Source organism: Pelodiscus sinensis, chromosome 2 (genome assembly GCF_049634645.1).
Source record: "Pelodiscus sinensis isolate JC-2024 chromosome 2, ASM4963464v1, whole genome shotgun sequence".
Taxonomy (NCBI): Eukaryota; Metazoa; Chordata; order Testudines; family Trionychidae; genus Pelodiscus; species Pelodiscus sinensis.
Genome location: NC_134712.1, coordinates 257,323,542 through 257,347,063, shown reverse-complemented (window position 1 = coordinate 257,347,063; position 23,522 = coordinate 257,323,542). Strand labels below are relative to the sequence as shown.

Below are 23,522 nucleotides of genomic sequence, written 5' to 3'. Positions count from 1 at the left end.
GAGGGCTGGGCAGGCAGTGTGTAACCCACGCACCTCGTGCGGGTCCCTGCCCCAGGCAGTGGCACTTAGACCCCGTCCAGCGAGCTAAGACCCAGGGAGCTCTCCAGCACAAGCTGAGCACCAGCTGGCGTCACTGAGATCCAGAGGTTCTGGGTTCGAATCTGCCTGGTGGCTGTTACATGTGCTCTCGGCTCCTGTTCCCCATGGGTGGGGTTCTGTGCAGGGGGGCCCACATAAAACAGAGTGACATCAGCCCTTTGCTGTGAAGCTTTAATGTCATTTCAACCCCGGGCCTCCCGGCACCAGGGACAGCCCGTTCTGCAAGCAGCTGGGACCCCCAGTCCATGCTATTACTGGGAAGGAGGTGCGGGGGGAGGGGTTATGCGGCTGCAGGACTCAGAGAAGGGGCTTGGTTTCAGGCCGGCCCTCCGGCAGGGTGAGCCGTGTGCGTCTGTGCCCGCTGGGGGGGTTAGGATCCAGAGTTTCTTTAGCTGGCCTCAGGGGCATGGGGAGAGGGGGAGGCACCAGACCCCAGCTTGGGGGGCAGAAGTTAATTTCCGCTTGCTCCGCCGGCCGAGCGGCTCTCCTGCTCCGTCCCGGGGGGCCGGTGGCTCTGCAGCGTGAGGCTGGAGAAGCAGCCGGCGCAGTGCAGCCTGCGTCTGCCCCCCTGCTTTGCTCGGTGCTTCGCCGCCAGGGGCTGCCCGTCTTCTCGCCTGGCCCGGGGGCGTCCCTCCTGCACGAGACGGAAAGAGGTGACCGACGGCATCCTCCGCCCCGCGGCTCCTCGCAGGGACCCAGAGGAGAGAGCCAGGGCCCAGGAGGCAGGGTGGGGTCAGGGTGCTCTGACAATCAGCTGGTGGCCCGGAAACCAGGCCGTCTCCAGTTCTAATCTTGGCTCCCACCTGGACTCACTGTGCCACCGTTAACCACCCTGTGCCTCAGTTTCCCCATCTGGCGGTACTACTGAGCCAGCTCCTGCAGGGGGACAGGAGGACGCTTTGGGCCCAGACAGCGCTAGCTACTGAGCAAAGAGCTTCACAGGGCAGGAGCTTGTGCTGGCGAGATTCAGGGCAACGAAAGCGTGGCACGGCCCCCGAGCGGGCACACAGCAAGCCGGGCTGGTAACTATTAACCCCACGTCAATATTTACAGGCCGGCTCCGATGGATAAAGCTGGCGCTCGCTGGGAAGCCAGTGGCCGGATTCAGAGGTTGGGGTCGGGGGGGCGTTGCACTAACTCCTGTTTTCATGCAGTGCCGTGCGCTGCGAAGCCGTAGCCTTGCACTGGCGTCGATCTAGGGAAACGCCACGTCCTCCAGTGTTTGTCACTGTGTCACAGTGGAGACCTGCAGGTCGGGGCTCCCTGCACGCCAGACACTTGTGCAGCGGCCCAGGAGGGAGTCCAAAGCCCCCAATGGATTAGCAGAGTGCCCACCGCTAGAGTTTGGGAGTCTAGTGGTGGTGCACATCCGCACATGCCTGGGTGCACATAAAATTTGCTCCGCACACAGGGAGGAAAAATCTGCCAGTGGATGGAAAAGCTTAGCGGGTTCGAGGCCTGGGGCAGCCCACCAGCCCCTGCTCCATCTCTGTGGCTGGCGGGGGGACCTCCACGTTGCTTGGGGCAGCACTGGGTGGCGACAGGGAAGCCCGGCGTTACAAGGCAGCCGGCGGCCCGTGGAGACGACACGTCCCAGCATGCAATGCTTCCGCCTGCTGTGCGCAGCCACAGGGAGCCCTTGGAGTGGTTCGGAATCGGAGACCCGCCCCCGCCCGGCAGATCCCTGCCTCGCCCTTACCTTGTGGGTGAACAGCGGGCTGTAGCAGCCGGAGCAGGGGAGCCTGGGTGGCTTGGGAGGGGTTCCTTCTGCCTCCCTCCTCGCTCTGTCTTGCAGATCAGGCCCCTGGGCAAGGAGAGAGGGGATCGGGCCCGCCCTCGCGGCAGGGGTGTAGCACGCAGAGGGCACGTCTCCCCCCGGCGCCCCCGGCCAGCTCCCAGCATCCCGCAGGGGGGCGTGCGCTGCCAGCGTCACGCGCTAGTGCCAAGGCTGCGAAGGGGCGGGCGTGCTCCAGGACAGGGTCAGGGCTGGACACACCCGGGGCGGCGGGTATCCGCGGCCAGGCTCAGCCTCCCCTTACCCTGGCTCTGCCCTGCCCCGCTTCCACTCCAGCATCCCTCCCCCCACCGGCTGAACCTGGCAGGGGCTCAGCCCCGGGCCCCTCTGAGCTGGACGGGGCATCGGGCAACCGGCCCAGGCTGGTGCTCAGGTCTGCCCCTGGCGTCGGGGCAGCGTTTAACCCGGGCGCCGGGATGGGGCCGGCGGCTCGGCTCAGTGCTGGGCCAAGCAGACACCGGGGGGGGGGGGGCAGGGACAGGGTTCCTCTAGGAGAGGGGAAGACGGGAGGGCATGGGGTAACCTCCCTGAAAAGGGGAGGGCCCCACCCCACCCCCCCACCCCATGGCCTGTCCGACTTTCCCACCAGCCCGTGCCTGGTCGAGCAGTGTCAGCCCCGGCAGGGCGGTGCTGGGCGCACTCACAGAGCAGGCTGGGTACCCGAGACTGGGGCAGCACAGAGGGGGCAGAGCAAGAAGGGGGCAGGGCGAAGGGGGGCAGAGCAGGGAGGAGGCGGGGTGAGGGGGCAGGGCTGGGGGCTCTCGTGGAGCAGCCTGGGTACCCAAGGTTGGCACAACGGGAAGGGGGCAGAGCAGGGAGGGAGCAGGGCAGGAAGGGGGCAGAGAGGGGAGGGTTGAGTGGAGAGGGGCAGCGCAGGGGAGTGGAGGGACAGGGAGGGGGCAGAGCAGGGAGGGGGCAGAGAGGGGAGGGCGTTGCGTGGGGAGGGACAGGGAAGGAGAAGGGTGGGGGCAGAGAGGGGAGGGGCAGGGAGGCGCTCAGGGTAAGCGGAGGCAGACGTGGAGCGCCCAGTCCAGGCCCGGCCCCACAGCAGGTTTCTCTGCCGTCCCTGAGCCGGGCGGTGGTCGGGCAGCAAGGGCAGCAGGCTGGGCTGCCCTGCCCCACACATCCCCCCAGCTGGACCCTGCTGTGCCCTCAGGCCCCACCTCAGCTCAGCTCCAGCGTGACGTCGTCCCCAGGGGCTGCCCTGAGCGCGGGGGCCTGTCCTGCCCGGCACCGTGAGGCTCCCCCCTCGCCCTGGGCGCCGGGTGCTTGGCCAGGTCACTTGATCCAGGCAGGCGGGGTCCAGCGCCCCTCTGGGCCGGGTGCTCACAGGATCGGCAGCCTCCGGACAGCCCAGCCCAGCACGGCTCGGCCAACCCGAGCGGACTCTAAGAGGCCAGTGACCTGCAGGGACCCGCTCCGCCCCCTCCCACCCCACCCGGGGCACGGGCTGCCTGCGGCAACGCCGGGCACTAAGGGCTCTGCCGTCGAACTTCCAAAAATACTGGGAAGAGCCGGTGGAGGGGCCACGATTTCCAGGCCAGGCGTACCTCGGGGCGCCAATCAAATGGGGCAGAGAGAGGTATCATGTAGCTGATGAGCGGGGAGTCCGTTGTAGGCTTCGGGCGGGGGCGGGGGCGGGGGCGGCGTCCCGGCCGACGAGGTCTTCTCACGTCCCTCCTGGTTCTCCCGTCCAAGGGCGGGGCCTGCGGAAGGGCAGCGTTCGCTCCGAACGGCGGTGGGATCGGTGGGGGGGCCTGGGACCTCACGGGATGGGGTGGGGGGTGAGCTCCGCTCTGTTCATTCCCACCCTGCGCCCCCAGTTCCAGCCCTCGCCAGTGAGGGCCCCGTCCCACGGCCTGTCCGACTTTCCCACCAGCCCCTGCCCGTGTCGGCCCCGGCAGGGTGGGGGCAGAGAGGGGAGGGGCAGGGAGGCGCTCAGGGTAAGTGGAGGCAGACGTGGAGCGCCCAGTCCAGTCCCAGCCCCGCAGCAGGTTTCTCTGGCGTCCCTGAGCCGGGCGGTGGTCGGGCAGGAAGGGCAGCAGGCTGGGCTGCCCTGCCCCACACATCCCCTCAGCTGGGCCCTGCTGCGCCCTCAGGCCCCGCCTCGGCTCAGCTCCAGCGCGACGCCGTCCCCAGGGGCTGCCCTGGGCGTGGGGACCTGTCCCGCCCGGCACCGTGAGGCTCCCCCCTCGCCCTGGGCGCCGGGGCACTTGGCCCAGGCAGCTCACAGGATCCGGCTTCTCCTCCCCCGGGCACAGCCAGGCCCTGGGTTCGACGGGAGCCGCTGGCTGTGAGGGGAAACCGGCAGCCTCCGAACAGCCCAGCCCAGCCCAGCCCAGCCCAGCCCAGCAAGCACTAAGGGGCCAATGACCTGCAGGGACCCGCTCTGCCCCCCCCCACACACCCCACCCCAGGCACGGGGAGGGCAGCGGGTGCTGGAGCCGGGGGGAGCGGCCCTGCTGAGCGGCTGTTGGTCTCCCCCTCCCAGCCTGACAGGGAGACCTGGCTGCTCCCGGCCCTCACTCCAAAAGGGGGGCTGCTGCCCCCTCCCTCCTGTGCCTCGATTTCCCCAGCCAACCCCTTGCTCGGGGACGACCCCGCCGGGCCCTGTGCTCTGTGCCTGCCCCTCCCAGCACAGCCCTGCAGCCTGCTGGTTAGTCCACAGGTGGGGGAGCAACCGACAGGCTGGGGAGGGAAGAGAGTGATGGGTTGGGGAGCCAGGCAGGGCCGGGGCGGGGCCTCAGAGAAGGGGCGGGGCCAGGTGTGCGGGTGTCAAGGATCAGGACGCTGGCAGCCCCACCTCCACCTTCCCGGGTCTGAGAAGAGTCAGGTAGCCTGGTCTCCTCGTAGGCCTGGGTCTGGCTGGCGGCTGCTTCTCCACCTGCCTCCTGGCTCTCTCGGGCACGTCTGGGACCTGTGGAGAAAGGATGGGAGCTGGGAGCCGGTGCAGGGCTCAGTGGCAGGATGCATCATCGCCCAGTCCTTGTGGAATGAGGAGTACCGGTAGTTCGGAATAGGAATCCTCGTCCGAACTACCTAGTTCGAGCCCCGTGTAGCCGCGCTGCACGGGGTTCGAACCAGCGGGGTTTTAAAAATGGCGGCTCCCCGCTTATGCAAATGAAGCCCGGGAAATTCAAATCCCAGGCTTCATTTGCAAGTGCAGTATGCCTACATTACCCTCCTAGTTCGAACTAGCGGGGTAGTGTAGACATACCCTAAAAGGGTGTCACAAGGAGGAGGGAGAAAACTTGTTCATCTTGGCCTCTGGGGATAGAACAAGAAGCAATGGGCTTAAACTGCAGCAAGGGAGGTTTAGGTTGGACATTAGGAAAAAGTTCCTAACTGGCAGGGTGGTCAAACACTGGAATAAATTGTCCAGGGAGGTTGTGGAATCCCCATCTCTGGAGATATCTAAGAGGAGGTTAGATAAATGTCTATCAGGGATGGTCTAGACAGTATTTGGTCCTGCCATGGGGGCAGGGGACTGGACTCGATGACCTCTCGAGGTCCCTTCCAGTCCTAGTATTCTATGATACCACACACTGCAGGCCAGTGTTAAGTGCACTGTTACTGGCTTTGGAAAGTATCTACCAAGATAAACTGGATCTAAGTAGTGAGGCTGGTGGATTATTTTTGCTACTGTAACCACCAGCGGACAAATTTGAACCTTGGACCTCTGAAGCAGAGGATAGGAGCCTCTACCCACTGAGCTAAAAGCCGGCTGGCTCCCAGCCCGTGATGCAGAGGTCTCTTGAGCTTAGCTGTTGCTATGGTCTAGAGACACTTGCATTGCTCAGTAACCGCACTAGGGGTACGTCTAGACTACAGGCTTTTGTCAACAGTTACTGTCAACAAAGCTTCTGTCGACAAACAGCGTCTAGACTACAGCCAGTTCTGTCGTCAAAGCAAGCCGCTTTGTCGACATGAGAGTGTAGACGCAAAGGACAGTGGAGATGCAGTAACGCCTTCTGGCGACAGAACTCTGTTGACAAAAGGCGTTATTCCTCGTAGAATGAGGTTTACAGCCATCGACTGTAGGGGCAGGGCTGGGTGCACTGAGAGAGCACGCTGGGTACCCAAGGCTGGCATAGCGGGGAGGGGGCAGAGAGGGGAGGGAATCGGGAGGGGAGGGACGGGGCAGGGAGGAGGCAGAGAGGGGAGGGAATTGGGAGGGGAGGGGCAGGGCAGGGAGGAGGCAGAGAGGGGAGGGAATTGGGAGGGGCGGGGCAGGGAGGAGGCAGAGAGGGGAGGGAATTGGGTGGGGGAAGCGGGGAGGGGGCAGGGCAGAGAGGAGGCAGAGAGGGGAGGGAATTGGGAGGGGCAGGGCAGGGAGGAGGCAGAGAGGGGAGGGAATTGGGAGGGGAGGGGCAGGGCAGGGAGGAGGCAGAGAGGGGAGGGAATTGGGTGGGGGAAGCGGGGAGGGGGCAGGGCAGAGAGGAGGCAGAGAGGGGAGGGAATTGGGAGGGGAGGGGCAGGGCAGGGAGGAGGCAGAGAGGGGAGGGAATTGGGAGGGGAGGGGGCAGGGCAGAGAGGAGGCAGAGAGGGGAGGGAATTGGGAGGGGCAGGGCAGGGAGGAGGCAGAGAGGGGAGGGAATTGGGTGGGGGAAGCGGGGAGGGGGCAGGGCAGAGAGGAGGCAGAGAGGGGAGGGAATTGGGAGGGGAGGGGCAGGGCAGGGAGGAGGCAGAGAGGGGAGGGAATTGGGAGGGGCGGGGCAGGGAGGAGGCAGAGAGGGGAGGGAATTGGGACGGGAGGGGCGGGGCAGGGAGGAGGCAGAGAGGGGAGGGAATTGGGAGGGGAGGGGCGGGGCAGGGAGGAGGCAGAGAGGGGAGGGAATTGGGAGGGGAGGGGCAGGGCAGGGAGGAGGCAGAGAGGGGAGGGAATTGGGAGGGGCAGGGCAGGGAGGAGGCAGAGAGGGGAGGGACTTGGGAGGGGAGGGGCGGGGCAGGGAGGAGGCAGAGAGGGGAGGGAATTGGGAGGGGAGGGGCAGGGCAGGGAGGAGGCAGAGAGGGGAGGGAATTGGGAGGGGCAGGGCAGGGAGGAGGCAGAGAGGGGAGGGAATTGGGAGGGGCAAGGCAGGGAGGAGGCAGAGAGGGGAGGGAATCGGGAGGGGAGGGGCGGGGCAGGGAGGAGGCAGAGAGGGGAGGGAATTGGGAGGGGAGGGGCGGGGCAGGGAGGAGGCAGAGAGGGGAGGGAATTGGGAGGGGAGGGGCGGGGCAGGGAGGAGGCAGAGAGGGGAGGGAATTGGGAGGGGAGGGGCGGGGCAGGGAGGAGGCAGAGAGGGGAGGGAATTGGGAGGGGAGGGGCGGGGCAGGGAGGAGGCAGAGAGGGGAGGGAATTGGGAGGGGAGGGGCAGGGCAGGGAGGAGGCAGAGAGGGGAGGAAATTGGGAGGGGAGGGGCGGGGCAGGGAGGAGGCAGAGAGGGGAGGAAATTGGGAGGGGCAGGGCAGGGAGGAGGCAGAGAGGGGAGGGACTTGGGAGGGGAGGGGCGGGGCAGGGAGGAGGCAGAGAGGGGAGGGAATTGGGAGGGGAGGGGCAGGGCAGGGAGGAGGCAGAGAGGGGAGGGAATTGGGAGGGGAGGGGCAGGGCAGGGAGGAGGCAGAGAGGGGAGGGAATTGGGAGGGGCAGGGCAGGGAGGAGGCAGAGAGGGGAGGGAATTGGGAGGGGCAAGGCAGGGAGGAGGCAGAGAGGGGAGGGAATTGGGAGGGGAGGGGCGGGGCAGGGAGGAGGCAGAGAGGGGAGGGACTTGGGAGGGGAGGGGCGGGGCAGGGAGGAGGCAGAGAGGGGAGGGAATTGGGAGGGGAGGGGCGGGGCAGGGAGGAGGCAGAGAGGGGAGCGAATTGGGAGGGGAGGGGCGGGGCAGGGAGGAGGCAGAGAGGGGAGGGAATTAGGAGGGGAGGGGCGGGGCAGGGAGGAGGCAGAGAGGGGAGGGAATTGGGAGGGGAGGGGCGGGGCAGGGAGGAGGCAGAGAGGGGAGGGACTTGGGAGGGGAGGGGCGGGGCAGGGAGGAGGCAGAGAGGGGAGGGAATTGGGAGGGGAGGGGCGGGGCAGGGAGGAGGCAGAGAGGGGAGGGAATTGGGAGGGGAGGGGCGGGGCAGGGAGGAGGCAGAGAGGGGAGGGAATTGGGAGGGGAGGGGCGGGGCAGGGAGGAGGCAGAGAGGGGAGGGAATTGGGAGGGGAGGGGCGGGGCAGGGAGGAGGCAGAGAGGGGAGGGAATTAGGAGGGGAGGGGCGGGGCAGGGAGGAGGCAGAGAGGGGAGGGAATTGGGAGGGGAGGGGCGGGGCAGGGAGGAGGCAGAGAGGGGAGGGAATTGGGAGGGGCAGGGAGGAGGCAGATAGGGGAGGGAATTGGGAGGGGCAGGGCAGGGAGGAGGCAGAGAGGGGAGGGAATTGGGAGGGGCAGGGCAGGGAGGAGGCAGAGAGGGGAGGGAATTGGGTGGGGAGGGGCGGGGCAGGGAGGAGGCAGAGAGGGGAGGGAATTGGGAGGGGAGGGGCAGGGCAGGGAGGAGGCAGAGAGGGGAGGGAATTGGGAGGGGAGGGGCAGGGCAGGGAGGAGGCAGAGAGGGGAGGGAATTGGGAGGGGCAGGGCAGGGAGGAGGCAGAGAGGGGAGGGAATTGGGAGGGGAGGGGCAGGGCAGGGAGGAGGCAGAGAGGGGAGGGAATTGGGAGGGGAGGGGCAGGGCAGGGAGGAGGCAGAGAGGGGAGGGAATTGGGAGGGGAGGGGCAGGGCAGGGAGGAGGCAGAGAGGGGAGGGAATTGGGAGGGGAGGGGCAGGGCAGGGAGGAGGCAGAGAGGGGAGGGAATTGGGAGGGGCAGGGAGGAGGCAGAGAGGGGAGGGAATTGGGAGGGGAGGGGCGGGGCAGGGGGGAGGCAGAGAGGGGAGGGAATTGGGAGGGGAGGGGCAGGGAGGAGGCAGAGAGGGGAGGGAATTGGGAGGGGCAGGGAGGAGGCAGAGAGGGGAGGGAATTGGGAGGGGAGGGGCAGGGCAGGGAGGAGGCAGAGAGGGGAGGGAATTGGGAGGGGCGGGGCAGGGAGGAGGCAGAGAGGGGAGGGAATTGGGAGGGGAGGGGCAGGGCAGGGAGGAGGCAGAGAGGGGAGGGAATTGGGAGGGGAGGGGCAGGGAGGAGGCAGAGAGGGGAGGGAATTGGGAGGGGAGGGGCAGGGCAGGGAGGAGGCAGAGAGGAGAGGGAATTGGGAGGGGCAGGGCAGGGAGGAGGCAGAGAGGGGAGGGAATTGGGAGGGGAGGGGCAGGGCAGGGAGGAGGCAGAGAGGAGAGGGAATTGGGAGGGGAGGGGCAGGGAGGAGGCAGAGAGGGGAGGGAATTGGGAGGGGAGGGGCAGGGCAGGGAGGAGGCAGAGAGGAGAGGGAATTGGGAGGGGAGGGGCAGGGAGGAGGCAGAGAGGGGAGGGAATTGGCAGGGGAGGGGCAGGGCAGGGAGGAGGCAGAGAGGAGAGGGAATTTGGAGGGGAGGGGCAGGGAGGAGGCAGAGAGGGGAGGGAATTGGGAGGGGAGGGGCGGGGCAGGGAGGAGGCAGAGAGGGGAGGGAATTGGGAGGGGCAGGGCAGGGAGGAGGCAGAGAGGGGAGGGAATTGGGAGGGGAGGGGCAGGGCAGGGAGGAGGCAGAGAGGAGAGGGAATTGGGAGGGGAGGGGCAGGGAGGAGGCAGAGAGGGGAGGGAATTGGGAGGGGAGGGGCGGGGCAGGGAGGAGGCAGAGAGGGGAGGGAATTGGGAGGGGCGGGGCAGGGAGGAGGCAGAGAGGGGAGGGAATTGGGAGGGGAGGGGCAGGGCAGGGAGGAGGCAGAGAGGGGAGGGAATTGGGAGGGGCAGGGCAGGGAGGAGGCAGAGAGGGGAGGGAATTGGGAGGGGAGGGGCAGGGCAGGGAGGAGGCAGAGAGGAGAGGGAATTGGGAGGGGAGGGGCGGGGCAGGGAGGAGGCAGAGAGGGGAGGGAATTGGGAGGGGAGGGGCAGGGCAGGGAGGAGGCAGAGAGGGGAGGGAATTGGGAGGGGAGGGGCGGGGCAGGGAGGAGGCAGAGAGGGGAGGGAATTGGGAGGGGCGGGGCAGGGAGGAGGCAGAGAGGGGAGGGAATTGGGAGGGGAGGGGCAGGGCAGGGAGGAGGCAGAGAGGGGAGGGAATTGGGAGGGGCAGGGCAGGGAGGAGGCAGAGAGGGGAGGGAATTGGGAGGGGAGGGGCAGGGCAGGGAGGAGGCAGAGAGGAGAGGGAATTGGGAGGGGAGGGGCAGGGCAGGGAGGAGGCAGAGAGGAGAGGGAATTGGGAGGGGAGGGGCAGGGAGGAGGCAGAGAGGGGAGGGAATTGGGAGGGGAGGGGCAGGGCAGGGAGGAGGCAGAGAGGGGAGGGAATTGGGAGGGGAGGGGCGGGGCAGGGAGGAGGCAGAGAGGGGAGGGAATTGGGAGGGGCGGGGCAGGGAGGAGGCAGAGAGGGGAGGGAATTGGGAGGGGAGGGGCAGGGCAGGGAGGAGGCAGAGAGGGGAGGGAATTGGGAGGGGCAGGGCAGGGAGGAGGCAGAGAGGGGAGGGAATTGGGAGGGGAGGGGCAGGGCAGGGAGGAGGCAGAGAGGAGAGGGAATTGGGAGGGGAGGGGCGGGGCAGGGAGGAGGCAGAGAGGGGAGGGAATTGGGAGGGGAGGGGCAGGGCAGGGAGGAGGCAGAGAGGGGAGGGAATTGGGAGGGGAGGGGCGGGGCAGGGAGGAGGCAGAGAGGGGAGGGAATTGGGAGGGGCGGGGCAGGGAGGAGGCAGAGAGGGGAGGGAATTGGGAGGGGAGGGGCAGGGCAGGGAGGAGGCAGAGAGGGGAGGGAATTGGGAGGGGCAGGGCAGGGAGGAGGCAGAGAGGGGAGGGAATTGGGAGGGGAGGGGCAGGGCAGGGAGGAGGCAGAGAGGAGAGGGAATTGGGAGGGGAGGGGCAGGGAGGAGGCAGAGAGGGGAGGGAATTGGGAGGGGAGGGGCAGGGCAGGGAGGAGGCAGAGAGGAGAGGGAATTGGGAGGGGAGGGGCAGGGAGGAGGCAGAGAGGGGAGGGAATTGGGAGGGGAGGGGCAGGGCAGGGAGGAGGCAGAGAGGGGAGGGAATTGGGAGGGGAGGGGCAGGGCAGGGAGGAGGCAGAGAGGAGAGGGAATTGGGAGGGGAGGGGCAGGGAGGAGGCAGAGAGGGGAGGGAATTGGGAGGGGAGGGGCGGGGCAGGGAGGAGGCAGAGAGGGGAGGGAATTGGGAGGGGAGGGGCGGGGCAGGGAGGAGGCAGAGAGGGGAGGGAATTGGGAGGGGCGGGGCAGGGCAGGGAGGCGCTCAGGGTAAGCGGGGGCAGACGTGGCGCGCCCAGTCCAGCTCCGGCCCCACAGCAGGTTTCTCTGCCGTCCCTGTTGCGCCCTCAGGCCCTGCCTTGGCTCAGCTCCAGCGCGACAGCGTCTCCAGGGGCTGCCCTGGGGCCCTGGGCGCGGGGCCTGTCCCACCCGGCATGGTGAGGCTCCCCCCTCGCCCTGGGCACCGGGGCGCTTGGCCAGGTCACGTGGCCCAGGCAGGCGGGGTCCAGCGCCCCTCTGGGCCAGGCGCTCACAGGATCCGGCTTCTCCTCCCCCGGGCGCCCGGGCCCCAGTTCGACGGGAGCCGCCAGCCAGCCCAACCCAGACCAGACCAGACCAGCAGACACTAAAAGGCCAGCGACCTGCAGGGACCCGCTCCGTGCGCCCCCGCCCTGCGCCCTGGGCACAGGAAGGGCAGCGGATGCTGGCGCCGGGGGAGCGGCTCTGCTGAGCGGCTGCTGGTCTCCTCCCCCAGCCTGACAGGGAGACCTGGCTGCTCCCGGCCCTCATGCCACAATAGGGACTGGTTCCTTCCGGGGCGGGCATATTCACCTGTCTGCCCCCCTCCCTGCTGTGCCTCGATTTCCCCACTCGGCCCCTTGCTTGGGGACTGGGCCCTGTGCTCTCTGCAGGCAGGCCCTGCACCCGCTCTTCCCAGCACAGCCCTGCAGCCTGCTGGTGGGTCCCATGGTGGGGGAGCAACCAATAGGTCTGGGGAGGGAAGAGCCCGATGGATCAGGGAGCCAGGCAGGGAAGGGGTGGGGCCTCAGGGAGGGGGCGGAGCCAGGTGCAGGAGTTTCAGGGATCGAGATGCTGGCAGGCCCACTTCTACCTTGCCGGGTCTGAGGACAGTCAGGTAGCCTGGTCTCCTCGTAGGCCTGGGTCTGGCTCGCGGCTGCTTCTCCACCTGCCTCCTGGCTCTCACGGCCACCTCTGTGTCCTGCGGAGAGAGGATGGGAGCTGGGAGCCGGCGCAGGGCTCGGTGGCAGGACGCATCGCCCCGTACCAGCCTCAGGACCTGCCCCGGTGCACCCCCAACACCCATGGGAGGGACCCTGCACCGCCGGAGAAGGCGACCACAGAAAAAAGGGCAAGCGGTGACCCCCAGAGATCCTTGAGGGGGGCTGGGGACAAGCCGTGCATGTGGCAGTGGGGGATTGCGGTGAGGCCTTTTCACCTTAACTCTGCCCTCGGCAGGCCGAGCTGCGCTGCCCCAGGCAGAGTTAAGGTGAGGCACTGCAGGTACAACAACCCACCTAGGCCTTGCCCGACAAGCGTTGGGGGGGGCTGGCTGCAGAGCTGGGCGGGGCAGTGGACACTGGACATTGCTGGCTGGCCCTGCTGCCTTACACCTGGGTCAGGCAGGTTCCCCGGCTCAGGGGCTGCTCTGGGAACTCGCTGCAGCTTGCTGCCCCATTGTTATCCTTCCCCGGCCCGGCCCTGCCTCCCCTGGCTGGGCTGGGAGCTCTGGCCCCTCCCTGGCACAGACCCTCTGGGCCCGTCTCTCCGGGCTGCCGTGCTCCCTGCTCACCTCCATGGGGGTGAAGCAGCCGGGACAGGGCTTGGCAGGGCGCGTCGGGCGCGATTTGTCCTTCCTCTTCGCTGTCCACCCATCCTGGGGGAAGGGGGAGAATTGGGCAGTGAGGGCCCCATCTCATGGCCAGTCCGTCTTCCCCTCCAGCTCCCTGCCCAGGCTCCGGGGAGGCACCAAGCAGAGATGGCAGAACAGACTGGGCACCAGAGGCGGCAGTGGGGGAAGATGCTGGAGGTGGCAGAGTGGGCTGGGTGCCAGAGGCGGCAGTGGGGGAAGATGCTGGAGGTGGCAGAGTGGGCTGGGTGCCAGAGGCGGCAGTGGGGGAAGATGCTGGAGGTGGCAGAGTGGGCTGGGTGCCAGAGGCGGCAGTGGGGGAAGATGCTGGAGGTGGCAGAGTGGGCTGGGTGCCAGAGGCGGCAGTGGGGGAAGATGCTGGAGGTGGCAGAGTGGGCTGGGTGCCAGAGGCGGCAGTGGGGGAAGATGCCGGAGGCGGCAGAGTGGGCTGGGTGCCAGAGGCGGCAGTGGGGGAAGATGCTGGAGGTGGCAGAGTGGGCTGGGTGCCAGAGGGGCAGTGGGGGAAGATGCTGGAGGTGGCAGAGTGGGCTGGGTGCCAGAGGCGGCAGTGGGGGAAGATGCTGGAGGTGGCAGAGTGGGCTGGGTGCCAGAGGGGCAGTGGGGGAAGATGCTGGAGGTGGCAGAGTGGGCTGGGTGCCAGAGGCGGCAGTGGGGGAAGATGCTGGAGGTGGCAGAGTGGGCTGGGTGCCAGAGGGGCAGTGGGGGAAGATGCTGGAGGTGGCAGAGTGGGCTGGGTGCCAGAGGCGGCAGTGGGGGAAGATGCTGGAGGTGGCAGAGTGGGCTGGGTGCCAGAGGCGGCAGTGGGGGAAGATGCTGGAGGTGGCAGAGTGGGCTGGGTGCCAGAGGGGCAGTGGGGGAAGATGCTGGAGGTGGCAGAGTGGGCTGGGTGCCAGAGGCGGCAGTGGGGGAAGATGCTGGAGGTGGCAGAGTGGGCTGGGTGCCAGAGGGGCAGTGGGGGAAGATGCTGGAGGTGGCAGAGTGGGCTGGGTGCCAGAGGCGGCAGTGGGGGAAGATGCTGGAGGCGGCAGAGTGGGCTGGGTGCCAGAGGTGGCAGTGGGGGAAGATGCTGGAGGTGGCAGAGTGGGCTGGGTGCCAGAGGCGGCAGTGGGGGAAGATGCTGGAGGTGGCAGAGTGGGCTGGGTGCCAGAGGCGGCAGTGGGGGAAGATGCTGGAGGTGGCAGAGTGGGCTGGGTGCCAGAGGCGGCAGTGGGGGAAGATGCTGGAGGTGGCAGAGTGGGCTGGGTGCCAGAGGGGCAGTGGGGGAAGATGCTGGAGGTGGCAGAGTGGGCTGGGTGCCAGAGGCGGCAGTGGGGGAAGATGCCGGAGGCGGCAGAGTGGGCTGGGTGCCAGAGGCGGCAGTGGGGGAAGATGCTGGAGGTGGCAGAGTGGGCTGGGTGCCAGAGGCGGCAGTGGGGGAAGATGCTGGAGGTGGCAGAGTGGGCTGGGTGCCAGAGGCGGCAGTGGGGGAAGATGCCGGAGGTGGCAGAGTGGGCTGGGTGCCAGAGGCGGCAGTGGGGGAAGATGCTGGAGGTGGCAGAGTGGGCTGGGTGCCAGAGGCGGCAGTGGGGGAAGATGCTGGAGGTGGCAGAGTGGGCTGGGTGCCAGAGGCGGCAGTGGGGGAAGATGCTGGAGGTGGCAGAGTGGGCTGGGTGCCAGAGGCGGCAGTGGGGGAAGATGCTGGAGGTGGCAGAGTGGGCTGGGTGCCAGAGGCGGCAGTGGGTGAAGATGCTGGAGGTGGCAGAGTGGGCTGGGTGCCAGAGGCGGCAGTGGGGGAAGATGCTGGAGGTGGCAGAGTGGGCTGGGTGCCAGAGGCGGCAGTGGGGGAAGATGCTGGAGGTGGCAGAGTGGGCTGGGTGCCAGAGGCGGCAGTGGGGGAAGATGCTGGAGGCGGCAGAGTGGGCTGGGTGCCAGAGGCGGCAGTGGGGGAAGATGCTGGAGGTGGCAGAGTGGGCTGGGTGCCAGAGGCGGCAGTGGGGGAAGATGCTGGAGGTGGCAGAGTGGGCTGGGTGCCAGAGGCGGCAGTGGGGGAAGATGCTGGAGGTGGCAGAGTGGGCTGGGCGCCAGAGGCGGCAGTGGGGGAAGATGCTGGAGGTGGCAGAGTGGGCTGGGTGCCGGGGATGGCAGTGGGGGAAGATGCCGGAGGTGGCAGAGTGGGCTGGGTGCCAGAGGCGGCAGTGGGGGAAGATGCTGGAGGTGGCAGAGTGGGCTGGGTGCCACAGGCGGCAGTGGGGGAAGATGCTGGAGGTGGCAGAGTGGGCTGGGTGCCAGAGGTGCCAGTGGGGGAAGATGCTGGAGGCGGCAGAGTGGGCTGGGTGCCAGAGGCGGCAGTGGGGAAGATGCTGGAGGCGGCAGAGTGGGCTGGGTGCCAGAGGCGGCAGTGGGGGAAGATGCTGGAGGTGGCAGAGTGGGCTGGGTGCCAGAGGCGGCAGTGGGGAAGATGCTGGAGGCGGCAGAGTGGGCTGGGTGCCAGAGGCGGCAGTGGGGGAAGATGCTGGAGGCGGCAGAGTGGGCTGGGTGCCAGAGGCGGCAGTGGGGGAAGATGCTGGAGGTGGCAGAGTGGGTTGGGTGCCAGAGGCGGCAGTGGGGGAAGATGCTGGAGGTGGCAGAGTGGGCTGGGTGCCAGAGGCGGCAGTGGGGGAAGATGCTGGAGGTGGCAGAGTGGGTTGGGTGCCAGAGGCGGCAGTGGGGGAAGATGCTGGAGGCGGCAGAGTGGGCTGGGTGCCAGAGGCGGCAGTGGGGGAAGATGCTGGAGGTGGCAGAGTGGGCTGGGTGCCAGAGGCGGCAGTGGGGGAAGATGCTGGAGGTGGCAGTGGGGGAAGATGCTGGAGGTGGCAGAGTGGGCTAGGTGCCAGAGGCGGCAGTGGGGGAAGATGCTGGAGGTGGCAGAGTGGGCTGGGTGCCAGAGGCGGCAGTGGGGGAAGATGCTGGAGGTGGCAGAGTGGGCTGGGTGCCAGAGGCGGCAGTGGGGGAAGATGCTGGAGGTGGCAGAGTGGGCTGGGTGCCAGAGGCGGCAGTGGGGGAAGATGCTGGAGGTGGCAGAGTGGGCTGGGTGCCAGAGGCGGCAGTGGGGGAAGATGCTGGAGGTGGCAGAGTGGGCTGGGTGCCAGAGGCGGCAGTGGGGGAAGATGCTGGAGGCGGCAGAGTGGGCTGGGTGCCAGAGGCGGCAGTGGGGGAAGATGCTGGAGGTGGCAGAGTGGGCTGGGTGCCAGAGGCGGCAGTGGGGGAAGATGCTGGAGGCGGCAGAGTGGGCTGGGTGCCAGAGGCGGCAGTGGGGGAAGATGCTGGAGGTGGCAGAGTGGGCTGGGTGCCAGAGGCGGCAGTGGGGGAAGATGCTGGAGGTGGCAGAGTGGGCTGGGTGCCAGAGGCGGCAGTGGGGGAAGATGCTGGAGGTGGCAGAGTGGGCTGGGTGCCAGAGGCGGCAGTGGGGGAAGATGCTGGAGGTGGCAGAGTGGGCTGGGTGCCAGAGGCGGCAGTGGGGGAAGATGCTGGAGGTGGCAGAGTGGGCTGGGTGCCAGAGGCGGCAGTGGGGAAGATGCTGGAGGTGGCAGAGTGGGCTGGGTGCCAGAGGCGGCAGTGGGGGAAGATGCTGGAGGTGGCAGTGTGGGCTGGGTGCCAGAGGCGGCAGTGGGGGAAGATGCTGGAGGTGGCAGAGTGGGCTGGGTGCCAGAGGCGGCAGTGGGGGAAGATGCTGGAGGCGGCAGAGTGGGCTGGGTGCCAGAGGCGGCAGTGGGGGAAGATGCTGGAGGTGGCAGAGTGGGCTGGGTGCCAGAGGCGGCAGTGGGGGAAGATGCTGGAGGTGGCAGAGTGGGCTGGGTGCCAGAGGCGGCAGTGGGGGAAGATGCTGGAGGTGGCAGAGTGGGCTGGGTGCCAGAGGCGGCAGTGGGGGAAGATGCTGGAGGTGGCAGAGTGGGCTGGGTGCCAGAGGCGGCAGTGGGGGAAGATGCTGGAGGTGGCAGAGTGGGCTGGGTGCCAGAGGGGCAGTGGGGGAAGATGCTGAAGGTGGCAGAGTGGGCTGGGTGCCAGAGGGGCAGTGGGGGAAGATGCTGGAGGTGGCAGAGTGGGCTGGGTGCCAGAGGCGGCAGTGGGGGAAGATGCTGGAGGTGGCAGAGTGGGCTGGGTGCCAGAGCGGCAGTGGGGGAAGATGCTGGAGGTGGCAGAGTGGGCTGGGTGCCAGAGGGGCAGTGGGGGAAGATGCTGGAGGTGGCAGAGTGGGCTGGGTGCCAGAGGGGCAGTGGGGGAAGATGCTGGAGGTGGCAGAGTGGGCTGGGTGCCAGAGGCGGCAGTGGGGGAAGATGCCGGAGGCGGCAGAGTGGGCTGGGTGCCAGAGGCGGCAGTGGGGGAAGATGCTGGAGGTGGCAGAGTGGGCTGGGTGCCAGAGGCGGCAGTGGGGGAAGATGCCGGAGGCGGCAGAGTGGGCTGGGTGCCAGAGGTGGCAGTGGGGGAAGATGCCGGAGGCGGCAGAGTGGGCTGGGTGCCAGAGGTGGCAGTGGGGGAAGATACCGGAGGCAGCAGAGAGGGAAGAGAGGGAAGGGGCAGTGTAGATGCTCCTTCTTGCACAAGAGCCTCTTCTGAAAAAAATGGGGGCTCATTCGGTATGCAAATGAGGCTCGGCGATATTCCACGTTTAGCCTTATTTGCATATTACTCACGCAAGAAGCCGCAAGTGTAGATATAGCCCCAGACAAGGCAGCCGTGGCCAACCAAGGCTGTGGGGAGAGTCCCTGACCCGCCGCAGGGGAGAGGCCTCAGGCCAGTGCATGGGGTTCCAGAGTTCATGTGGGCAGGAGCCAGCGCCCCAAGCCCGCCCTCTCCCGGCAGGTCTCGCTCCCGGCAGCCATCTTGAGCCAGCCGCCCGCCTGCCCTGCAGCAAGGGCTCCCTGCTCTGCTTCCCTGCAGACAGTGGGGAGAGGTGACTGGCTCTAGGGCAATGGTGTTCTGTGGGCCACAGCCGCCCAGGATAGGTCCTGCCGGCTGGCGCATGGGCCACAGCTGCGAGCTTATTGACCCTGGGTTGGAAATCACTGCTCTGGGCGTTACCGGCTGGTCGCTGAGGGTTCCCTTGTGTCTGCTGGGCAGGGGTAGTTAATGCATGGGCCTTGGGCCACATCCCGACCACCCGCTGCCTCGGAACAGCCCTCGAAATCTTTCTAGAGGTGGAACCTCTCTAGTCCGGCACTTGCTGGTCCAGCAACACCCGTGATCCGGCATGATGTTAGTTCGCCGGGTGTCTACTGTTATGGGTGCGGCCAAGTTTCTTGTGGTTCCTTAATGTTTGTTTAAAGCCACCAGACCTGGCCCGCCGTGCTGTTATTTACTTGAATTTACCCCAAAATGTCGTCTCAGAGCCCAGCCAACCGTGGGAGGGTTGGTAGGTGATGCTGCTAGACAATATTGACCTCCTGTGCTCCGGAAAAGTCTCTGGATCGGCACCGGCCAGGTCCCAAAGGTGCTGGACCAGAGAAGTCCGACCTGTCCTTGCTTAGTAGTATCATTCTTGTTACCGTGTTTTAGTATTTTCTCTGGCGCCAAGTCTTTGAGCAACATGGGCAGTCGGTGGACAGCTTTTGCCAAGGCTCCGCCCCCAGGAGAGCCACAGGGAGGGTGGGCGGCACGTGGCCCCAGCCTCGCCCCCAGCAGCAAGGGGAGGGAGCAGGGTTCAGGCCCCAGCCTCCCCCGCCCTACAGCTGCTGCCCCACCCCTGTTGACCAAGATATTTGGACCTTGACAAAAGATAACCAACTACGCCCGAGTGCAGCTCATCGGAGTCCACCCCGGCCAGCCCTAGACCCCTGGCCCTGATGGCCCATGTCCCGGGGGGGCGTCGCTCCCTCCCCCGGGTTCATGGCCCTGCAGCGCGGCGCCGTGCAGAATGGGGGGCACCCCAGTCATTGGAGCAAATTCCCACCCTGACCCCCGGCCTCGCTTTCCTCATGTTGGCGGGGCTGTGGGGAGACTCCAGAGAGAGCTGGGCAGAGGTGGGTGGGGACTGACAGGACTAACGTAGCGGGGGAGACAGAACTAACGTGGGGGGAGACAGGACTAACGTAGCGGGGGGAGACAGGATTAACGTAGCGGGGGGAGACAGGACTAACATAGCGGGGGGAGACAGGACTAACGTGGGGGGAGACAGGAATAACGTAGCGGGGGGAGACAGGACTAACGTAGCGGGGGAGACAGGACTAACGTAGCGGGGGGAGACAGGACTAACGTAGCGGGGGGGAGACAGGACTAACGTAGCGGGGGGAGACAGGACTAACGTAGCGGGGGGGAGACAGGACTAACGTAGCGGGGGAGACAGGACTAACGTAGCGGGGGGGAGACAGGACTAACGTAGCGGGGGAGACAGGACTAACGTAGCGAGGGAGACAGGAATAACGTAGCGGGGGGAGACAGGACTAACGTAGCGGGGGGGAGACAGGACTAACGTAGCGGGGGGAGACAGGTCTAATGTAGCGGGGGGGAGACAGGACTAACGTAGCGAGGGGGAGACAGGACTAACGTAGCGGGGGGGAGACAGGATTAACGTAGCGGGGGGAGACAGGACTAACGTAGCGGGGGAGACAGGATTAACGTAGCGGGGGGGAGACAGGACTAACGTAGCGGGGGGAGACAGGACTAACGTAGCGAGGGGGAGACAGGACTAACGTAGCGGGGGGGAGACAGGACTAACGTAGCGGGGGGGAGACAGGTCTAACGTAGCGGGGGAGACAGGACTAACGTAGCGAGGGGGAGACAGGACTAACGTAGCGGGGGAGACAGGACTAACATAGCGGGGGGGAGACAGGACTAACGTAGCGGGGGGAGACAGGACTAACGTAGCGGGGGGGAGACAGGTCTAACGTAGCGGGGGGAGACAGGATTAACGTAGCGGTGGGGAGACAGGACTAACGTAGCGGGGGAGAGACAGGACTAACGTAGCGGGGGGGAGACAGGACTAACGTAGCGGGGGAGACAGGACTAACGTAGCGGGGGGAGACAGGATTAACGTAGCGGGGGGAGACAGGTCTAACGTAGCGGGGGGAGACAGGATTAACGTAGCGGGGGGGAGACAGGACTAACGTAGCGAGGGAGACAGGACTAACGTAGCGGGAGAGACAGGACTAACGTAGCGGGGGAGAGACAGGACTAACGTAGCGGGGGAGAGACAGGATTAACGTAGCGGGGGGAGACAGGATTAACGTAGCGGGGGAGAGACAGGACTAACGTAGCGGGGGGGAGACAGGATTAACGTTGCGGGGGAGAGACAGGACTAACGTAGCGGGGGGGAGACAGGACTAACGTAGCGGGAGAGACAGGACTAACGTAGCGGGGGGAGACAGGATTAACGTAGCGGGGGAGAGACAGGACTAACGTAGCGGGGGGAGACAGGACTAACGTAGCGGGGGAGAGACAGGATTAACGTAGCGGGGGAGACAGGACTAACGTAGCGGGGGGAGACAGGACTAACGTGGGGGGAGACAGGAATAACGTAGCGAGGGAGACAGGACTAACGTAGCGGGGGGAGACAGGACTAACGTGGGGGGAGACAGGACTAACGTAGCGGGGGAGACAGGACTAACGTAGCGGGGGGAGACAGGACTAACGTGGGGGGAGACAGGACTAACGTGGGGGGAGACAGGAATAACGTAGCGAGGGAGACAGGACTAACGTAGCGGGGGGAGACAGGACTAACGTGGGGGGAGACAGGATTAACGTAGCGGGGGAGACAGGACTAACGTAGCGGGGGAGACAGGACTAACGTAGCGGGGGAGACAGGACTAACGTGGGGAGAGACAGGACTAACGTAGCGGGGGGGAGACAGGACTAACGTAGCGGGGGAGAGACAGGATTAACGTAGCGGGGGAGACAGGACTAACGTAGCGGGGGGAGACAGGACTAACGTGGGGGGAGACAGGTCTAACGTAGCGGGGGGAGACAGGACTAACGTGGGGGGAGACAGGAATAACGTAGCGGGGGGGAGACAGGACTAACGTAGCGGGGGGAGACAGGACTAACGTAGCGAGGGAGACAGGACTAACGTAGCGGGGGGAGACAGGACTAACGTAGCGGGGGGGAGACAGGTCTAACGTAGCGGGGGGAGACAGGACTAACGTAGCGGGGGGAGACAGGACTAACGTAGCGGGGGGAGACAGGACTAACGTAGCGGGGGGGAGACAGGTCTAACGTAGCGGGGGGAGACAGGACTAACGTAGCGGGGGGGAGACAGGTCTAACGTAGCGGGGGGAGACAGGACTAACGTGGGGGGAGACAGGAATAACGTAGCGAGGGAGACAGGACTAACGTAGCGGGGGGAGACAGGACTAACGTGGGGGGAGACAGGACTAACGTAGCGGGGGAGACAGGACTAACGTAGCGGGGGGAGACAGGACTAACGTGGGGGGAGACAGGACTAACGTGGGGGGAGACAGGAATAACGTAGCGAGGGAGACAGGACTAACGTAGCGGGGGGAGACAGGACTAACGTGGGGGGAGACAGGATTAACGTAGCGGGGGAGACAGGACTAACGTAGCGGGGGGAGACAGGACTAACGTGGGGGGAGACAGGACTAACGTAGCGGGGGGGAGACAGGACTAACGTAGCGGGGGAGAGACAGGATTAACGTAGCGGGGGAGACAGGACTAACGTAGCGGGGGGAGACAGGACTAACGTGGGGGGAGACAGGACTAACGTAGCGGGGGGAGACAGGACTAACGTAGCGGGGGGGAGACAGGTCTAACGTAGCGGGGGGAGACAGGACTAATGTGGGGGGAGACAGGACTAACGTAGCGGGGGGAGACAGGACTAACGTAGCGGGGGGGAGACAGGTCTAACGTAGCGGGGGGAGACAGGACTAACGTAGCGGGGGGCAGACAGGTCTAACGTAGCGGGGGGAGACAGGACTAACGTGGGGGGAGACAGGAATAACGTAGCGAGGGAGACAGGACTAACGTAGCGGGGGGAGACAGGACTAACGTAGCGGGGGGGAGACAGGACTAACGTGGGGGGAGACAGGTCTAACGTAGCGGGGGGAGACAGGACTAACGTAGCGGGGGGAGACAGGACTAACGTAGCGGGGGGAGACGCGCTTCTGAGCCACACCGAGCTATTCGCCAGGGCTCGCCCAGAGCTGCGTGTGGCTCCAAAGCGTCTCCCCCAGCCAGAGTCTGGTCGGATGAGAAATAAAACCTCCTCCCTCCGTCCCCCCCCCCGCTCCCCCCCTCCGTCCCCCGCCTCCCTCTGCACCCACAGCAGAAGCAGGTCTCATAGGTCTGTGACCAGGCAGGAGAGAGACAGAGAGAGATGCACACACATGACAGCACTGAACACAGATGATCACACTAAACACACACAAATACACAACAGCACTGAACACACACACACAAGCGCACTGAACACACACAAATACACAACAGCGCTGAACACATATGACAGCACTGAACATACACACACAACAGCACTGAGCGCACACAAAAGCACTGATCACACACGACAGCACTGAATACACACACAACAGTACTGAATACACAAGACAGCACTAAACACACACACCTCAGAACTGAATACACATACATGACAGCACTAATCACACACACAACAGCACTGAATACACACGCACAACAGCACTGAACACACATGACAGTCCTAATCACACACACACACACGAGCACTGAACAAACGCAACAGCACTAGCACACATGCACAAACACAACAGCACTGACTCCACACGCACTTACGCAACAGCACTGATCATGCGTGCGCACACATGCCAGCACTGAACAAACGCAACAGCACTGATCACATGCGTGCACACACGACAGCACTGAACACGCACGCAAACACCACAGCACTGAACAAATGCAATAGCACTAACACACATGCACACACACAACAGCACTGCTCACACACTGCCCCTCCCTGGCTTGGCAGCTTCAGGCCACATCCTGCTGTGCCTCCCCAGACTCAGCCGCACTTTGGAACAAGGCCAACGCGACCCCTGTGCGGAGCGATGGCCACAGCGCCTCGTCCCCTCTCCCGCTGCCCCTCCCACACACACACAGCTGCCCCGTCTCTCCTACCGCCTTCTTCGCCTCCCTCACAGCCCCTGGGTCGGCCCCGGCCAGCGCCACGCCGGCCAGCACGGCCGCCAAAGCCCCCAGCAGCCAGAGCCTCATCCTGCCGCCGCTCGAGGGGCCGGGAGCGCGCCGGCTTGGCCCCTGCAGTCGCGGGTTCTCGCCCCGGTTCGCGCCCCTGCAGCTGGAGGGCGAGGAAACGTCTCCAGGCCCCGCACGGACCTTGACTCTTGGCTCCGCGCTGGGTCCGGCCTGTTGTTACACATTTACCGCCCCCCGGCTCCTGATAGGCCGCTGCCGCCTCCACCCGGCTCCCTGGACGAGGACGAGCCGCCCCCAGCAGACTCGGCACACAGCCGGTCCGGGGAGCCAGGCGGGAGCCCAGGCAGCTGGCCGGGTTGGGATGGGCAGGGCTCCAGTACGACGCAGAGCTCGGCCAGTCTCTCCAACTCCCAGGGCCAACGTCCCGAGCCCGGCGCCTGCAGGGTTCAGGACGCTGGGCCCCCGGCACCGGCTGAACCCCAGGCCGTGCTGCCGAGACGCCCCCGACTCCCCCCAGCCCAGCTGCTGAAGCCCAGAGTCTGGGCTCTGGTGCCCCGGTGTGCGAGATGCATGGGGGGAAGGGGCAGAGGGGGCCAGGGGCTGCCTGTGGGACCCTTGG

At 66.3% G+C, this 23,522-nt stretch overlaps 1 protein-coding gene across 4 annotated transcripts; it reads right to left on the bottom strand.

Annotated features, from left to right (window-relative positions):
- Positions 1 to 254: 254 nt before the first annotated feature.
- Positions 255 to 23,102, bottom strand: LOC106732958 (uncharacterized). Of its 4 annotated transcripts, none has more exons than XM_075923051.1 (7): positions 22,868 to 23,100; positions 12,734 to 12,817; positions 12,035 to 12,142; positions 4,698 to 4,811; positions 3,400 to 3,600; positions 1,799 to 1,903; positions 255 to 733 (listed from the first exon to the last, which is right to left on the bottom strand). In XM_075923051.1, exons 1-7 carry the CDS (start codon positions 22,961 to 22,963, stop codon positions 551 to 553), a joined length of 891 nt encoding a protein of 296 aa, XP_075779166.1. In that variant the 5' UTR covers positions 22,964 to 23,100; the 3' UTR covers positions 255 to 550. The 4 variants fall into 4 exon arrangements, with proteins under 4 accessions (XP_075779166.1, XP_075779167.1, XP_075779168.1 ...); XM_075923052.1 differs by having other exon boundaries at positions 3,445 to 3,600; positions 22,868 to 23,097; XM_075923053.1 differs by lacking the exon at positions 12,734 to 12,817 and having other exon boundaries at positions 22,868 to 23,102.
- Between the last annotated feature and the right edge of the window lie 420 nt (positions 23,103 to 23,522).